At 48.8% G+C, this 18,675-nt stretch overlaps 1 protein-coding gene across 1 annotated transcript in view; it reads right to left on the reverse strand.

Annotated features, from left to right (window-relative positions):
• Nucleotides 1-18,289, reverse strand: part of LOC138259788 (protein jagged-1b-like) — a 439,654-nt gene extending 421,365 nt beyond the window's left edge. Inside the window, exon 1 of the mRNA XM_069207676.1 lies at nt 18,015-18,289. Within this exon, the coding sequence (XP_069063777.1) occupies nt 18,015-18,077 (63 nt within the window). The 5' untranslated portion in view covers nt 18,078-18,289. The remainder of the gene's footprint in view (nt 1-18,014) is intronic.
• Nucleotides 18,290-18,675: the final 386 nt, after the last annotated feature.

Below are 18,675 nucleotides of genomic sequence, written 5' to 3' on the forward strand. Positions count from 1 at the left end.
CTTCAGGTGTCGTTTGCATCCCTACTTTCCCCCTTTTTCACTGGTTTCCTATTTTCCTTTCTCCCTCTTTCTCCCTTTTTTCTGTCATGCTCTGAGTGAAATCTGTTAATAAAAAGTAAGATACAGTCCTTAAAAATGAGCACCGGTCCCCACCACCTACTACCACAAGCACAAATTAAGTACTAATGTGACCTGTCTACTATCCATCTCTTTCAATTGAATCTTTCTAGTTTTTCTTTTTCTCTTATTTGTGACCTTGTTTAGACCCCATTTAGTCTGATCACATTTAAGGCTGTTGCTTCAAAGTATTGTTTGCCTAAAATTTGCCAAAGCCCCAAATCAGAAAACTGAGATGAAATTGGTGTTGCTTCCCCCCTATCCTGCCACCACATATCCGTAGCTAAAGTTTTCGATTTCCATCTTGCCCTTCCTTTTGCACACCCTGCATCTTTTTTTTGGGGAAAACCATTATCACAGTTGACAATCATTAGCAAAGCTAAAAGATCTGGTTTGTATTTTGAGCCCAGACTAAAGCATTAAAAACATCCTTCTGCAGTGAAAACAACTAAGCAAATACATGTAAAGTTGTGAATAGAATGCATCTAGGAGATAAATAATCTATTATGTGATGATTCATTGTACGTTTGAGATGTATTACAGTCCCTATCCATAAGAGATTGAAGGATATACTAAACAGACAGTACCATGGGAAATACTCCCCTGGGCGGAGTCAAAATGCATTCTTTACATACTTTGAAGAGTTTGTAACAATAGGTCTTGCTGCCAGGTAAGCTAACAAGCTAGACCTAAAAAGGTGATAGCCTATTGAAAGCCGAGAAGCCATTTTATTGAATAGAAACGGGGTCTGAGCTCCTCTTTCATTTAACCAAATAGGTTTGCAGTGAACCAGCTGACAGTGTGGCGATTAAGAATATGCAGATTGTTTTTAACATTACAAACTGCTGTGAAGTTCCCAATTAATATTCTTCGAGAAGTTAACGAAGTTTCAGTTTTCGTTCTTCACCCACCCAAAGTTTTCTTCCCAATATTAACACGTGTATTGAGTTCAATTTATGAATGATTTTATTCCAAAAGATCAAATAAAATCGTTACAAAACTGCACACTGGCTATGCATACACCACTTAAACTTTATGTACAAATTATACAGTTAAAAACGTTACTGAAACGAATGTCTTTTATCTGACCATGCCCTGCAATGCTACTTAGACGATATGGAAGTCAGTTTCTTAAAAACATTTACAATTTGGCCCAGCGAGACAAGTGATACATTCTCCGTTTTTAAGCCATATTTCACTTGAGTTAATGTTCATGCTATTAGTGAATTAAACGACAAAGACCATCCTGCAAAATGCACTGACATTGAGGAGGAGAAGCACACGGTTTTCTGCAAAGTATGTTTTCTCTAGCACAATTATTAATGTTTGTATTAAATAAGGACATTCCAAGTGCTTAATTTACATATGTGGTCCCAGGTGGTTTCACCAGCATTAATTTTGGCAACCAGAAATTATTTTTCACAAACTTTGAGCCACTGCAAGAGAGGGGGAGGTACAAAAGACACAAACAAGAAAGAAGGTAGGAAATCAGCAACAAGCGAAAAAGGCAGAAAGGGGAAAAATGGTGATACAAAAAATTAGGAAAACATTGGCAAAGGGAGAAAGTAGTTTGTAGTATCCTGTGAGTTCCCATTCCCTGCATGACTGATCTTGTGTCCGAAATGCTGAGAGTGAATGATGTAATAAAATGTTGGTGTGTGGTCTGGGGTGGAATCTAAGAGATAGGGATACTTGGAGGGAGGATGGGGCTCTGACAGGACCTACTTGCTATAGCTGAAACCTAAGAGCCTAACATGTTATAATTAACTTACCTCTTATCTGAGTGGCTCCAAACTCTTGTGTGAAGACCCTGCCCTCTAACGTCATAATTATGGCGATGAGTTGTTAGGGACCTGCATGGAAATGCAGCAATACTTTGTAGGCAGTAGGGAGCCATTTCTGGTTGAGGAAGAGGGCTGTTTTGAAAAGGTAAGTGGCACCTTGATCATGGAGGGCTATTTTGGGGGCGCTCAACATCAAATCCACTGTAAAATGGTGACAGCTGGAGCTGCACTGCATGAGCCCACTAAGGAGAGGGGGCATGGTCAGCAAGGATAACGAGCTAGTTGAGGGAAGTTATAGCTATTGTGATGTCTCCCAATGTATAGTCCTAAGATTAAGAACAATGCTATGAAGACACTGTTATAAGGAGAGTGCTGTGGAGAAACTTCTTCAGAGATAGTGCTGTGGAAACAGAGGCAAGAGGCAGGAAATGGCCCATGGAGCTTCAGGCAGTCATACATTAAATGGTGACAGTCACATATGAAGAAGTGTTGATAAGTGCTCTGTATGGTTTCCCAATTAAGGAGACTATGATACAAGCTAGTCCATGCCTCCTGATTAATTTAGAAAGAGACGTAGGACTATCTCCATAAACATTTGAGACAAAAATGAGACTTTGTTGTTCAAAAGGATACAGTGTCCTGAAGTCATGCGAAGCTGAAACATCGCCTGCCTGAAGATTGTGCAATTGCGATGTTAAAACATGACATTCAGTTAATCAGGGCAGTTATTTTGCAGTCAGGAGTTCATATAATTCTATGTGCTTTGGTTAAGAAATGTGTCTTGTTTCCTACCAACTGTGAGGTTCATCAGTTTGGAGAAGAGTTTGGTTGGTGATTCTTTGCATATTGACATGTGCCACATGCACTTTAGTGATAATGAATCTGTTTCATTAGTATGTTTCTAAGTAAGTTGACTTTTGTTGTTTGGGAACTTTGGTTTATCTTTATGGTTGTGGTGTACAGAATTCTTAGTGCTGCAAGACAGTTTGGGAATTTTAAATATTCCATCTGCAGGTTGTTTTTAGACTACTGTGCAGGCATTTAATTTTGTCTCTATATGGAGTCTAGTAAGCAGATAGGGGGGCAGAATGCAGTACCCATCTGCATATTGTGTAGATGCGTCCTAGTTGTACTATCCAAATGTGGGGTGTGTGGGGCACAGTAGTGCCCTGTTGCAAGAAATATGAGTGTAATACACTTGTGTGTTGGTACAAACTAAGGAAGAGCAGCACCCAGTTGATTGAGATTTTATGCGTGGAGTACTCTATGGCATGCCTAGCTTAAGAAGAGTAGTACCATGCAGTGAGACATTTTACTGGGGTGTATCCTCAGGTGTGTGATAAGGGAGAAGATGTTGTGAGAGGTTACAAGGAGAAGTACCCCATGGAGTGAAAATATTAAGTTGTATTACCCATAGTTGCTGTGGGTGACAGCCACAGGTTTTTGCTTGAGTGTGCTCGGAGACAATTCATCTTCCTGTAGAAATGGGAACATTTGTGAGAAATGTGGTACAAGAGGTAGAGTACATATGTGCTTATTTTATGGTGCAGTTTTATTCCATTGTGGGTAATGGAGTCAGGCATTGTTATGTTTGAATGGTAGTGTTTGATGTAGCTCTAGTGTGTTGTAAGTGACTACTTCTTTACTGGCTGACATGGTCTGATGTCAATGGATGTATTACTGGACTGGACTGATCTTGTGTTTGATTGTTGTGTGTGTCAACAGGATTTTCAGTATGCATCTACTGGTGGCTGTCATCATTATGCTTGGAAGATAGTCCTACTTTTTCTGGTGCAGTTGCCAGAGAGAGTGGTGCTGGGTGCAAACTAAGTGTTTTCTTATGCCTGGTACTTGGCCATGTTTGTTCAGCCAACTACTCAACAGGCTGTAGGGTGTGTTTGAGTGCTGGGCTGAACTTCTATGCATAAGTGGTACTGCAGTGTGTTGTCCTTGTTGGAATGTGTGTGTTGCTTGTGAAAGATAGAGAAGGTATGGGAGCTTGTTGTGGTGAGTAGTTTAATAAACTGAGGTGGATGTCTGGGGATACCGTATGCAAGTGTAGTTATGATGACAGGTTTTGTGATGGAGTCTGGCCAAGAGAGGTTTGAGTCAAGGTGACATATGGTTAAACTATGTTTTTGTTTATTTTTGTTTTTGCCTTGAATTTATAGATTTAAGAATGACAGGTAAACAATTACAAAAAGAGGGGGTGTGGCCAAGCGTCTAACATGGCGGACGCAAGCTTCTAGAGCTCTGCGTCGCGCCCGGCAAATCCGACATCCTAGGAGGGGACTGGGGAGTGGTGCCGCCCGATGGGCAACCAAAACTGAGCCCCCACGGTCCCACGGCTCGCTGGGGCCAAAACCTGCCCTTTTGACGACACTGCAGCGGCATCACGCCACACCTGGTTGGCCCGGGCCTACTGGGCTTCATCGCGGGACGGCGCAGCCGCGCAGAGGGGTGCGGCTCCTGGAGTGGAGACTGCGTTCCGGGGGTTGGACGCCCTCGGAGCGTGACACAGAACTGGCGGCTACCCCCAAGGAGGTAAAGACGTGCCCCCGGGGGAGGGGAGGTGCTGAGTGGAGGCGCTGGCCTTGCGGGCCCTTTTAAGGGCTGAAGACTCCCTCGAGCCGACCCAGCATAAAGTCCCAGGGAGTACACGGGACAAGAAACCCATTGCAGCAGCGAGGAGGACAGGGGGGCACCCTCTGAAGAACTGAACCCCTCTGCCCGGTTGTGAACGTGGGGCAGCCCACAGGAGTCATTTGGAAATTGATTAGGCTCCCGGGGAGCGGCCGGGCCATGCCTACACTTATTTGGAGGCCACCTGGCCTGCTGGGGAACTGTGCGCTCTGGATAAGCCCCACAGGATCGAAGGGACCGTCGCTTGACTGGAGGTGAGAGGGCAGTGAAGGGCCGGGCTGCTCGTTCTGTCGGTTGGCGTAGAGCGGCTGAACCCGACAAGCGTGCCTGACCCGCCCCAGCACATTGGACCCCCGAGCGAAAGAGGGACAGAGCATAATCTCGGCACTCAGCCGCCAGTGCACAACGAAGGGACCGATGCATAGTGGGCACACCCAGTGCTGTCTGTTACAGGGCCGGCCCCGCCAAGGGACTCATGGAGTGATACTGGAAACGGGCCCTGGCGATCCCGGTAGCCACACGGATGCACCCCCTGTATGACAGGTCACCGGATCGGTGCCCTTGACCTATCTGCGACCGGCCAGAAATGCAAGCTGGAAACAGGAATTAGCGAGGCAAATAAACAGCGATCTGCGGACAGACGGATACTTCTTGTAACCTGAATCATGGCTGGGACAGGGCGCTTACGCTCTGGTGCCGGTGCTGGAAAATCACAGGACACGGTGGCGCAGGACAGTCAGAAACTGGATGCGGTCCTCGCTGCAGTGAAACGCATCGAAGACTCATTGGAGCACGCCCGTACGTCAAAGCCAAAATAGACAGAGTGACAAGTGATCTTGTCTTACTGCATGCTGACCACCGCAAGTTAGCGGACAAAGCTGGCAAAATCGATGTAAAGGTGGACGAATTGGTACTGACGACATCCCGCCTGAAATCAGAGATGGAGGAAGTACAGGCCCGGGTGATGGAATTGGAGTGCCGAGTGGAGGATGCGGAGGGCCGCTCCAGGAGGAACAATATCAGAGTAGTGGGCCTTCTGGAGGGCGCAGAGGGTCAAGACCCGGTGGCCTACTCGGAGAACTGGTTGAGAGGCTTGGTACCAATGGGCAGACCCACCTCCTTCTTTTCAGTGGAACGCACCCACCGAGTTCCCACACGGTCAAGGCCACCAGGGAGTCCTCCTGGCCCATTCATCATTCGCCTCCTCCACTACGCAGACAGAGACATAGTATTGCGAACTGTGAGAACCGACTCACACCTCCGAGTGGACGGAGCACAGTTCTTGTTGTTCCCGGACTACACTCTAGCGGAGCAAAGAGACTGGGCTTCCTACCTACCATTGAAGCGCAAACTCAGGTCCCTCGGTCTAAGTTACTCTCTGCTGTTCCCTGCCAAATTACGAGTTGTGGCAGAAAACAAATCGCACTTCTTCACCACGCCTGAGACGGCATGGGAGTGGCTAGAATAATCAGGACTGGACACAAGTGGAATCGTTGAGAGGCCAGCATCGTTGCCCCCGGGCAGGCGCGGCAGGACTCGGCGGGCCCGAAAGAAAGGCGAAATCCGGACCGGCCGTGTGACATGAGCGCCTGATCTGGAACAATTAATAAAAGAGAGAGGCTATCCAATCTGCTGCAGTGATAAACACGTTCCCGCTAGTGTCAGAACGGACACCGAACTGTCACAGCCAGAAAGAGATAGACCCGCTACCCTGGACCACCTGTCGGAGTTAAGCCTCGCTGGGGGCCCTTCTGTGACACCTGCTACTGCAGACAAGCTGTTTTAAGGGACTATTAGGTGATACGGCACAACTATACACTGTTGGAACGCTCTTGTTGGTGTAAGAGAACCCCATTAATCTGTTTGAAGAGGCAAACCATAGGCAAGACTGGTTTTCAGGGGAGTGTGAAGTATGTTGAGTGGCTGTGTGCGCGCCAGCCGACGCGCCGCCCCCAGTGCGCTGCGTCTCCCTGTAGACGCCTGTGGTGGACCCTCCCCTATGCTCCCCTCCACAGTCCTATTGTTTGCTATGACCGGGCTGTACGGCCAGTGTGGAAACAGCTCACCTATAGGATTGGCCTACCCCACACTCCTATTAGTGGAGATACATTATGCGTGGTTGTGTGGTTGCACGCTACTGTTTTCATTGTTGGGTTTGGGCAGTGACCTGTTATCTAACTGCTCTAATGGTATTAGTTATGTTTTGGTTCTGCTGGACTGTGCCTATTACACACCTAACCGATAGCTGGGAATGGGCATTTGACGAGACGATGCTAGGCGAAGGGGAGGGGAGAGGGAAGATGAAAGAGACTTTGGTATCCATAGCATGTCTTCATATACAGCAATTACCTGGAACGTGAGAGGCATACACACCCCCAAGCGGCGATACGCCATTTATTCCTACCTTAAAAGGCATTCAATTCACTTGGCTTTTTTACAGGAGAAGCATCTGGTAGGACCGGAGATCTCCCGGTTCCACCGGTGCTGGAGAGGGCAACTATACGCGACAGGGCACTCAGCTTATGCTAGGGGTGCGTTGATTTGGATAAGAGCTGGCACACCTTTTGCAATAGAGGAGCAGATAGGGGACCCACAGGGTTGATTTGTGCTGGTGCGGGGGAGACAGGTGGGACACGATGTAGTATTAGGCTCTATATACGCTCCGAATACAGAGCAGACAGCTTTCCTGCATGGCCTGTCTCGGCATTTGGCGGGTTGGAGCGGCCTTCCATGGCTGCTAGGCGGGGACTTCAATAGTGTGCTTGATGTAGACCTGGATCGATCCTTCCCCCTGTTGCCCACATCGCCAGTGGTAACTGCCTGTCGCGGACTAGTGACTTGGACACAGCAATGGCAATTAGGAGACATATGGCGGCAGCGACACGCGCAAGATAGGGTTTACTCCTTCTACTCGGCCCCACACTCTTTACACGTGCGATTAGACAGAATGCTCTGCACTACTAACCTACCCTCCGTAATAGGGAACACGCAATACATGGGGCGCACACACTCGGATCACAACTCGTTACTCGCAAGCCTTAGTTGGGAAACCTCCCGACCTGCTGTACCTACTTGGAAGCTGAGCTATTAGAAGACGCAGCGTTCAGGGATTCGCTGGGTGCGGCGATCCCGGAATACTTTGAGCTCAATGATGGCACCGCTTCCTCGAGCCTGGTGGAGTGGGACGCATTCAAGGGATTTGTCCGGGGTTATTGCTTGGGGACCCAATGCAGTCTGCGTTGTTCCGTTGAACGTGACCTGACCCGAGTGGAGCGAGTTTTGCTGAGGCCAGAGAGGGAGGCAGCCGACAGTCAGTCTGGGTCCCGGCAATTGGTAGCTGCACGCGCTGAGCACCTGTCACTCCTCGAGCGCCTGCGTTGTTTGAACTACACCGCGCACTCTGCAAGAACTCATGCATCGGCTGATAAAGCTGGTAAACTACTAGCCTAGTTGATCCGCTGAGACAGCGAGAGGGGGACGATAGTGGAAATCCGCTCGCAGTTAGGGGGATTAGTATACGCGCCCCTGGAAATACTAGCTGAATTTGTCAGGCATTACAGTGCCCTCTATGCCTTGGAAGCCCCTCCTGGAGATAATCTCTGTGCTGCATTCCTTTCCAAGGTGGAACTACCACGCCTAGGGGAAGAGCAGGCGGAGGCGCTTGAGGCGCCACTCGACCTTGAAGAGATAAAGGCTTGCATTTGCGAACTCGCATCTGGCAAAGCGCTAGGCCCGGATGGGTTACCAGTACACTTCTACAAAGCATTCGCGTTGCAGTTGGCACCCCGGCTGCTTCGCGTATATGAGGATGCCACACGGAGGGGTTACTTACCAGCCACTCAGGGAGAGGTGCTCCTGGTCTCTCTTATTAAACCGGGAATGGATCCTGCAGAGATGGCATTGTACCGGCCCCTAGCAATGTTAAACACTGACTACAAAATATTCGCGAAGGTACTGGCATTACGCCTGGCGCCGAATGTCCCAGGTTTAGTCCACCCTGATCAAAACGGGTTTGTCCCGGAAAGAGACACATTGCATAATATCAGAAGATTGTTCTGAGTCATGAAATACGTGGGTCGGGCGTGGCCGAGGGCGGGCTGCCTTGTCCTGGACTTAGAGAAAGCCTTTGATTCCCTGGAATGGCCCTACCTGTTCAGAGTGTTGCGGCGGCTTGGAATGGGCCCCTCCTTCGCCCGCCTGGTCAAACTGTTATACACCAAGCCACAGGTCCGGGTAAAGTTGGGATCTACGATATCGGAGCCCATTTGTACATACAGAGGCATGAGACAGGGCTGCCCTCTGTCGCCTTTACTGTTTTCCCTCGCCATGGAACCTCTGGCAGCAGCCCTGCGTGAAAGGGGGACTGATTGGGGAATACCCCTCGGGACGGTTTGCACACAGTGTCGTTGTACGCTGATGACCTCCTTCTGTACTTTAGAGACATCACGCGAATTCCACCAGAGGTAGGGACACTCCTGCAACACTTCGTGAGACTATCTGGACTTAGAGTAAACTGGTCTAAGTCATGCCTCTTCCCTTTCGATCCGGGACTTTTGGACCCCAGGATTAATTTGTCCGGGAGCCCCATTCCGTGGCAGCCCTGCACATTCAGATATCTAGGCATTAAAATCTACCATCGTGAAGAGGATCTGCTTGAGGGCAACCTCACGAAAGCGGTGTCCTCGGTCAGGTCCCAAATGTCGTTCTGGAGGACACTGCCGCTATTGGTAGCAGGCAGGATAGCACTCCTGAAAATGGTGGTCCTGCCTCGCCTCCTATATTTTTTCTCTAACCTCCCACACTATGTTCCTCCTGGCTTCTTCAGGGCCCTGGAATCGGGGCTGAGAGACTTTATTTGGAACAGTGGCAGATGTAGAGTCACCCTGAGGAAACTGTACTTTCCGCCTGATAGGGGCTGCCTAGCGGTCCCTAACCTAGAACACTGCTACCTGGCAGCCCAACTTCAGTGGATAGCCAGGTGGCTGGCAGAGGTTCAGCTAGCTGACACAGCGTCGGAAAGTGGTCCCTGGCCCCTATTGCGGATTCAACACCTGTTTCATCTGCTTACATGAGCGCCAATCCCACGTCAATTGTTCCTTAAAGTGGTCCTTAGATGCTTCCGTAGATCCCTTCGGCTGACGAGGCAGGTGACCCCTTTTGTGCCGGCTCTGGCATTGGCGGGCACGCCGCGTGGCCCCAAGGTCACATCAAACTCGGAACTACGAGCATGGCACGAAGCAGAACTGTTCACTTTGGGAGATCTTTATGAAGAAGGCCGGTTGATCCCGTTTTCTAGGCTTCAGGATGTGGGGCTACCTCCCGGTCAGTTTCCATTATACAACTCCTTGCTGCGGGCCCTAGGGACTGGGTGGAGAGACATCTCAGCGGCTCCTCCCACCCATTTGTTGATACAGTATCTACAGGTGTTGGGTCGGGGTCGTCGCCCGATTAGTTGGCTTGCAGATGCGTTGCATACTCATACAGCCCTGGATAGCGGAGTATTGCGTGCAGCACAGGAAACAGACGCGGGCGCTCCAATTGCAGAAGCACAGTGGGGGATGGCTCCCTCGGGGCACCTTAGCATACCTCGCAACTCGAGATTTCGCCTCATACAATATTGCCTGGTCCACAGGGCATATCTCACACCAGCTCGTGTGAACAAATACTTTGCCCGTCGGGACGCGGCCTGTCCTTGATGTCAGGAGATCGGTGCAGAATTGTTGCATATGGTTAGGTCTTGTCCCAGATTGGGCCCCTACTGGTGAGAGGTGGTTGATAATCTATCAAACTACACGGCGTGTCTGATCCCCTTTACTTGGGAGGCAAACATACTGGGGCTATTCCCTAGAAGCAAGCGACATAGAGCAGGGGTACGCTTCGCGGACCTGGGGCTCATAGTGGCAAGGCGACTAGTGACTCGTAGGTGGAAATCACCAGACCCGCCACCCGCGCAGGCCTGGAGGTGCTCTCTTGAGGTGTGGGCGGGAGAAGAGGGAGCGGTGCTGAGAAGGGAGGAAGCACTGGGTCTACGCCAGTTTCCGCTGTCTGCCAGCTAGGAAGAAATGATAAGATTGCGGGACATGGGTGGGAATCCTGATGAGGGAGGCTTGGACTAGTTCTCCGGAGAGCCACTGGGGGAGTGCTGCACCACGCTAGGAGCTTAGATGAATGAGTTGATGAGCCCTTGTGCTCCACTAGAAGACTACAAGATATAGGGGGTCATTCTGACCCTGGCGGTCCATGACCGCCATGGCGGAGGGCGGCGGAAGCACCGCCAACAGGCTGGCGGTGCTTCCTGGGCTATTCTACTGCCGCGGTCAGAAAAGGGGAACCAGCGGTTTCCCGCCGGTTTTCCCCTGGCCCAGGGAATCCGCCATGGCGGCGCTGCTTGCAGCACCGCCATGGGGATTCCGACCCCCTTCCCGCCAGCCTGTTTCTGGCAGTGTCCACCGCCAGAACCAGGATGGCAGGAACGGGTGCCGTGGGGCCCCTGGGGGCCCAGTGCAGGGGCCCCCTAACAGGGCCCCACAAAGATTTTCACAGTCTGCTTTGCAGACAGTGAAAATCGCGACAGGTGCCATTGCACCCGTTGCACCCCTGCAACTCCGCCGGCTCCATTCCGAGCCGGCTTCCTCGTTGCAGGGGCTTTCCCGCTGGGCCGGCGGACGGCCTTTTGGCGGTCGCCCGCCGGCCCAGCGGGAAAGTTGGAATGACCGCTGCGGTCTTTTGACCGCGGTGCGGTCATTCAGCGGTAACCGCATGGCAGGCGGCGACCGCCACCCGCCGCGGTCAGAATGACCGCCATAGTCTGCTATGCTTTGTACCCGACGATACCCCTTCGCCGCCATGTTTAAATGAAACAGTTTGGCCCTCCTGTTTGATCGGAAAACAAGTATGAGTAAATAATAATGTAGTTGTTCGCAACCAGTAGTTGTTTTCAGTTTGCACGGTTAGTTCACATAGAGTTAATGACATCTGTCTACTCAACAATGACACTTAAACTCATGAATCTAAGTTTGTAAAAGCATTGCACAAGTGAATGTTGCAAAATGACATGCTTACCTCCTTGATGTTGAGTTAAGGGCCTCACGCTAGACTCACACGACACACTGAGAAAATACCAGTTGAATATTCTACACAGACAAATCCAGTTGGTCTCAGTTTGCAGACGGCCTGGGGCAAAGACTGAACGTGGGAACGATTTGCATGGTGTAATGTAACTTATCTAAAAGGCAATGCTATGTCATACTGTAATTGAACTGTGGTTAATAATACTGTTGCTGCGTAACGCACTGAGGGGGTCATTCTGACCCTGGCGGTCCATGACCGCCATGGCGGAGGGCAGCGGAAGCACCGCCAACAGGCTGGCGGTGCTTCCTGGGCTATTCTGACCGCGGCGGTAAAGCCGCGGTCAGAAAAGGGGAACCGGCGGTTTCCCGCCGGTTTTCCCCTGGCCCAGGGAATCCGCCATGGCGGCGCTGCTTGCAGCACCGCCATGGGGATTCCGACCCCCTTCCCGCCAGCCTGTTTCTGGCAGTGTCCACCGCCAGAACCAGGATGGCGGGAACCGGTGCCGTGGGGCCCCTGGGGGCCCCTGCACTGCCCATGCCACTGGCATGGGCAGTGCAGGGGCCCCCTAACAGGGCCCCACAAAGATTTTCACTGTCTGCTTTGCAGACAGTGAAAATCGCGACAGGTGCCACTGCACCCGTCGCACCCCTGCAACTCCGCCGGCTCCATTCCGAGCCAGCTTCCTCGTTGCAGGGGCTTTCCCGCTGGGCCGGCGGATGGCCTTTTGGCGGTCGCCCGCCGGCCCAGCGGGAAAGTTGGAATGACCGCCGCGGTCTTTTGACCGCGGTGCGGTCATTCGGCGGTAACCACATGGCAGGCGGCGACCGCCGCGGTCAGAATGACCGCCTATATGTCCTGCATACATAAATGTTTTTGGTATCACTGCGAATGTGCTGACGTGATAGCTGGGCTTCATATCTGAGGAGAGTGCAAGACTTGCACATCTGAGACAATTGTGTAATGGTAGTCACAGTCTAGTTGGTGTTTTGTTTCTTTGTTTGACAGGGGAGTGAGGAGTCTCGCATTTTGACTTGGGGTGACGTTTCTGTGACTTTTTGTAGCGTTTGTGTGTCTACAAGGGTAACACTTGTTTTGTTTTTGGATATATGCAAGGGAATAGCTGTTCTCTTGTTGTTTGTGAAAAAGTGAGGTGTGTAGGATCCTGTGTGTCTGTGTCCTTGAATGGCTGAGACGGTGTCGGGAATGCCCTCTATCTTCTACACATGGATAAAAAGGAATCTGCAATAGTGAACTAAAGAGACATGGCAGAACAAAGAGGCAAGAATTGTAATCAAGTCCAGACAGTCTTTATAATCACAACCACTGTATTGGGCAGCACAGGCGCCAGGTACTTCAGGAAAAATGTGGGCCCCTGTGCTTTTTTTAAAATAAATTAAGTACTAGATATGAGCAATATAAATTGTTGCCAAAGATTATGCTTATGATGAGGGTGCCCCAAAACATTATGCAGAGGAAGTCCTAAAAGATCTTAGCAACTCTACATCCCCATATTAACTTAGCAAATCTACACACCCATATAAACTTAGCAACTCTGCACGCTCATATTACGAAGCCCTCGCCTTTGGGAGATAGGAGGGCGAATTTGCTACACAATTTCCCATTATAGGATCTTTACCAACATTGCACGCCAATCCTATATTTTCATTAATATCCAGAAGCAATTCAGTGTGCAGTTTGTGGGAACCAACAACATCACTCAGCGACCTTATTTGTGGAGATAAGTAACCGAGAACAGAAGGGGGTGCTGTGCAGGTAAGGTGTGAGAGCCCCCCCTGCCCAAATTAGATGTAAGAGATCTATACATCTCACAAAATAACAATTTAACAACGGAGATTAGAGATCAACCAGGAAAGGGGCACAGGATCAGTGGACAGCTTGTTAATCAAAATAAGTATAAAGACCCAAAGTTTTTTTTAGAAGCCCACTGGTATTGCTACCAAATGTCAGTATTGCCAAGTACAAAAGGCTACTTTCGCTTCCTAGAACGAGCACCCCGACCTTCTGATTAGAGAAAGGACTCTGTTAATCGATCCTCTGCAGAGACGCAAGGGACACTCTGCTCATATTGATTGGGCAATAGCCCCCATTACCATGCACAAGGCATGCATTTCCCCCGCATAATTTAGGATGGTCAGAAGTGATCATAAACAATGGACAGGAGAGGTCAGGGGCTTTATAAGAAAGGATGGTCCACGAGGCTGCATACCTGCTCCTAGAGCCTCTTTCAACAGTGGATTCATCAGGAAGGGCAGTGAAAGGCTGCTGGTGCGGGCATACGATTATCCTCTAGGTGACAGAGAGTCTGTTGTGGCAGATTTCACTTCTCTTGAAAGTTGGATCACCATTCCCCGGGAATAATAATTGGAAACGTTGCTGGCCCTCCTTTCAGGAGCGATGGGGGCTGGTGGTTACCAATACTTGACATCCTCATAGATCTTGTAGCATAGGGGTGCAATGACATTGTCCTGGTACGGAGGGGCCATGAACATCGGTTTGGTATTTGCAGGTTCAAACTGGAAAACATGCTGGCCTTCCTTTCTGGAGTGATGGAGGGTGGTGGTTTCCAATACTGACATCCGCAGAGTTCTTGCAGAGACTAAGCCATGGGCACAGTGTCCTCTGGCCCACAGCTTCTGCCTTTCAGGGGGCCCCGTGATAGGACCAGCTCTGTTCTTCAGAGTCTTGCCCTGATGACCTTGAATAATTCTTAAGTAGATTATTTTAAATACCGTTTTTCCTTAAAATTATTTTAATGTGGGTGATGTGTGAGAATCTATTACCGACATTTTGCAGAGAAATGTGTTTATATTTCATGCAACATCCATAATTTTTTTTATCTTCGATCCCAGTAGCACATTACATATTAGTAATAGGAAGGTGTCACAGAGATCACTATTAATATAAGTGAGCTGCTGATGTGTTACAATATTTAAAACACACACACTGTCCCTTAATATTAGATGAAAACACATTTAGAATTTGGATGAGAGTGCCTGTGCACTGTCAGTGAACTAGCCAAAGAGGGCACGAAAGAGCTGAAGTTGAATCATAAATGCAAAGCTGTTCCGAACAGGGTCCCCCAAAATATATTTGGCCTAGGGACCCCCTCCCTTCCAAATCCTCAAGCTGTCCCTGAGGGGGGACAATGACGTTGTCCTCTCAAGTAGGGACTATGAGGGTCTTACATTGATGTTTGCCTAATTGTGGCAAACGCTGCTGGGCTTCGCTATGTTATGGTTAGGGGTTATAGCTTCACTACCATGGTTCAACAGTGCTTGCAAAACAGCGATAAACAAGTCTGTTAAAAGACTGCATCACTTAATGCTAAATATTCTAATTACAGCATCCATAGACATCATCAGACATGTCCTGCTTTCATGAACCAACATTTAATTCTTCTTCAGAAACCTCATCAGGTAGTGGGCATGTTCTGTATATTCAAACCATCCTGGAGGCAAATGCTACATAAGTGAAGTCTTTGACAGGGGAGGGTAGAGGTGCACATAACCTTCCTGTCCTTTGTCCTGTGAGTGTCAAAAATGGTACTTATATCCTTGTGTGATCTGGGATTCATATTACAACTGACTTCTCAAGAGATCATGTTTTGTAAAGGGCTGGTTAGAGAGGGGATTGACTTGATGATGGTGCAAGCCTTTTAGCCCTACCTCTGATGCACATGGTATTTCTTAGGCGTGACAGTGCTTAATTTGTAAAACAATAAGCACCAGGCCAATAGTTTTGATAAGACATCCATGGCCGCTCTATGAATATCAGGGTGGCTAATATCAAAGCTGTGTAGTCTTGACTCCCCCTCATTACTCTTTCATTCTCTATCAGACACTTTCTGCCCTTTATCCGTTTTTTTCATCCATGATTTCTCACTTTATCATTGATTTTCAATGTTTGTCTTCCTCCTTCTGTCTCTCTTTTGGGTTTTTCACTGTGTTGCTCTGTGTGAAATTCTGAGGAGGAAAAATAAGTTTTGGGCGCCACCTGGATCTACCAGCTCGAATTAAGTACTGGGGCCTACCAAAGATGTAATAGAGGGGACACAGCAGAGACATTGCCCTAAGCAGCTCCTTGAAACTTGCATTGCAAATTGTGCCCTACAATATGTTGTTGAAGTGAACTTTTGTTAGGCAGATATTGTGCCATTGCTGCTTTTCCTCTAGATGTTGTTCCTCCAGAAGCAAATGCTAGGTAGGACCAAGACCACTGCACTAGTGAGTGCAGTATGTCTTTATATGTCACTCATGCAGGTTCTTGATAACTCATACTTTGCTACTCCTTTCCTTTTGTTCTTTCTTTCCTACCAACTAATTTCTCCATTTCCTGCATTTGCTCTCTTGGTCTGGATCAAAGTTTGATGATGAAAGGTACGTTTCAGTCATCAAAAATGAGTTCTGAAACCCTCCACGTGCAACCATCAGCTCAAATCAAGTGCTGCCTGTAATAGGTGCCCATGCTGCTGTACTATTTTTGGTTTCATTATATTCAAATTCACGATGATTAGTCTAGATATGCAGTTATTAAACGTTTGACGTCTGTGGACCCCACTTAATCATTATTGGAATCCAGGGACAGCCAATGAGCCATTATTATAATCACGGGAACCCAGACTAAGCATTTTCCATGATTTGAACCATAAAACACTATACAAAAATATGTAAGCAAGCATTCATTAAACAAACGATGGAATATTTTATTTAATTTATAAACAAATATTTTAAAAAATCTAAATTTTAAATTCAATTGAGACCACCCATCGGCTATACTGTATTCTGTTAACCTGCTCCCACAAATCAATCTGCAGGCACCAACTTAAGTTTTAGCCTCCAATATCAAAATCATCACATTTACAGAGAGTTATTTTTTTTCAATGTTTCTTTTTAATTAATTACAAATCTATTAATATTATTTATTTTTCTAAGACGTTGCAGACCTCCTGAGGAGCCGTTGCTGACCCCCTGTCCACAGGTTAAGAACCACTGGTCTAGATCTATGTTACTTAATGTGGTCCAAATCATCTGTTATGCTTGTTACGTGGAATTTCTGTTCCTCCATTCAGTAATTCATTCATCTCCCATTGAGATTATATTTGACTCCATAGTTTAGTGTTTTAGTGGATAAAAGGTATGTTTTATTCATCCTTGACCAGCTCCCTCTTATTCTTGCAGTTCTTTGGGGTGATTTTGTACTTACAATAGTCAGTGATATATATATATATATATATATATATATATATATATATATATATATATATATATAAATATATATATATTGCAGGGGGTCAACGGGTTTTTTGTTCTGAGCCTGCCACCAGCTCTGTGCCGAAGTTGCCAAATACCAAGGGAGTACAGTTTTGATTCCACCTCGTTCCCCCTTTCTTCCACAGACCTACACTTCCCGACTCTATCTCACTCATGCGGGTTCTTTTTCATCTTTTCGTCAGTGTTTTCCGGTTTTTCTTCTCCTTTCTCCCTTTCCTGTCTGTCTCACTCCTTTGATCTGAATCGTCGTCGTGCAATGTTGAAAAACAATTCCCAAAAAGCGAGTGCCGGTGTCCTCCGCCTGTCACCACAGGTCACATTAAAACGTCATTGAGTGTCGGTGTGATGTGCACTCGATTAGTTTAGGGGTGAAATACCTGACCAGCTAAGGAGCGAGATTTTAACATCATGTGAAGAGGGAGATGCCGAAGGGGGAGAGGATTGGACACCCTGGGTGGTTCACAGGAGTGAGAAACGACGGCTGAGAAGCGACCAGGGGCGCGATTCCAGAGCAGGTGAGGAGGAGCGTCCCGACGGAACAAAAGGACAGAGAGGGGAAGTAAGAAAGGAATGTGGATGGGGGGGTAGTGTGTGGTGTGTTAAGCAGTTGTTGCTGAGGCCCTCCGAAACGTCAAGGTCCCAAGTTCGCCCGAGTTAAAATTAGTATTATGAGTTTAGTAATGCGAATGCGTTTTTTCGATAGTAGTGTGAAAGTGGGATAGCAAGCCCTACAAAATAGCTATATTATTAGGACGGTCTTCCCCACGCTAAAACTTTCTAACTTTCCCACTTCGATGACACCCCCGAACTGCCACACATTTCCCATTAACATCCACCACACTGACGGCCACGCCTCCAGCATCCTCACAAATTCCCTATATGTCCAGCACTCTCACAACTCACCCTGCATCTCTCGTCTCCACCAGCACCCCCACAACTTGCCACGGTACCACCCGTACACCCACATTCCACCTCTGGCTCCCCATTTTTCGAGTTAGATATGTATTGGGTAGAATGCACGTGAGCGCACCCCATCCCACGTGCACGGTGCAGACTCCCCGGCGCGTGCCCTCTAGGGTACAGCTGCCTTTTGTTAGGGACCGTTTACCTGGGGCTTGGGGCTCAGTAGCAGCAGAATCAGCGGCAGGAGGGAGCTCCATCTGTGCCTCATTGTGCGCCTCGGTGTCCGCTCCCCGTCCCAAGCACCTGCCCGGCTCCCCGGGACCAGGTGCTGCCGGCCCCTCTCTCCGGTGTGAGACGTGAGGCGTCCGTCTGTCTCTCCACCGGTCCCCCGACTCTGTCATTGACACTCCCCGCCCGGGAGAGCCCCGGCTCAGACACAGGCAGCGGCGCTGACATCATGCGGGGCTGGGTGGGGCCAGACAGCTCCTCACAGACACTCCCTGCCTCCTCCGTTCACAACTTTCTCACTGGCAGGGCTGTCAAGAGGATACCCGCGAGCAACACACAGAGCAAGTAGCCAGAGGGCCAGTGGGTGAGTGTAGGCAGGAGATAAATAGAAAGGCCTGTGACTGGCACAACACAGGCAGAAGAAACACTCAGAACAGGTAGCCAACAGGCATTGAACAGATAGACGGGCTGCAAAGCATGCAGGTAACAGGCGCCGAGCAACCCTGCAGCTGGCGGATACAGGCACATCGTAGCATGTCTCTGGCACAAAGCACGACCACAAACAGCCTTGGACCAAACAGACAACATACTGCAGAGATGTCACAGACATAGATCAGACACACAGGCAACCACAGCGC

This window comes from Pleurodeles waltl, chromosome 9 (genome assembly GCF_031143425.1).
Source record: "Pleurodeles waltl isolate 20211129_DDA chromosome 9, aPleWal1.hap1.20221129, whole genome shotgun sequence".
NCBI lineage: Eukaryota > Metazoa > Chordata > Amphibia > Caudata > Salamandridae > Pleurodeles > Pleurodeles waltl.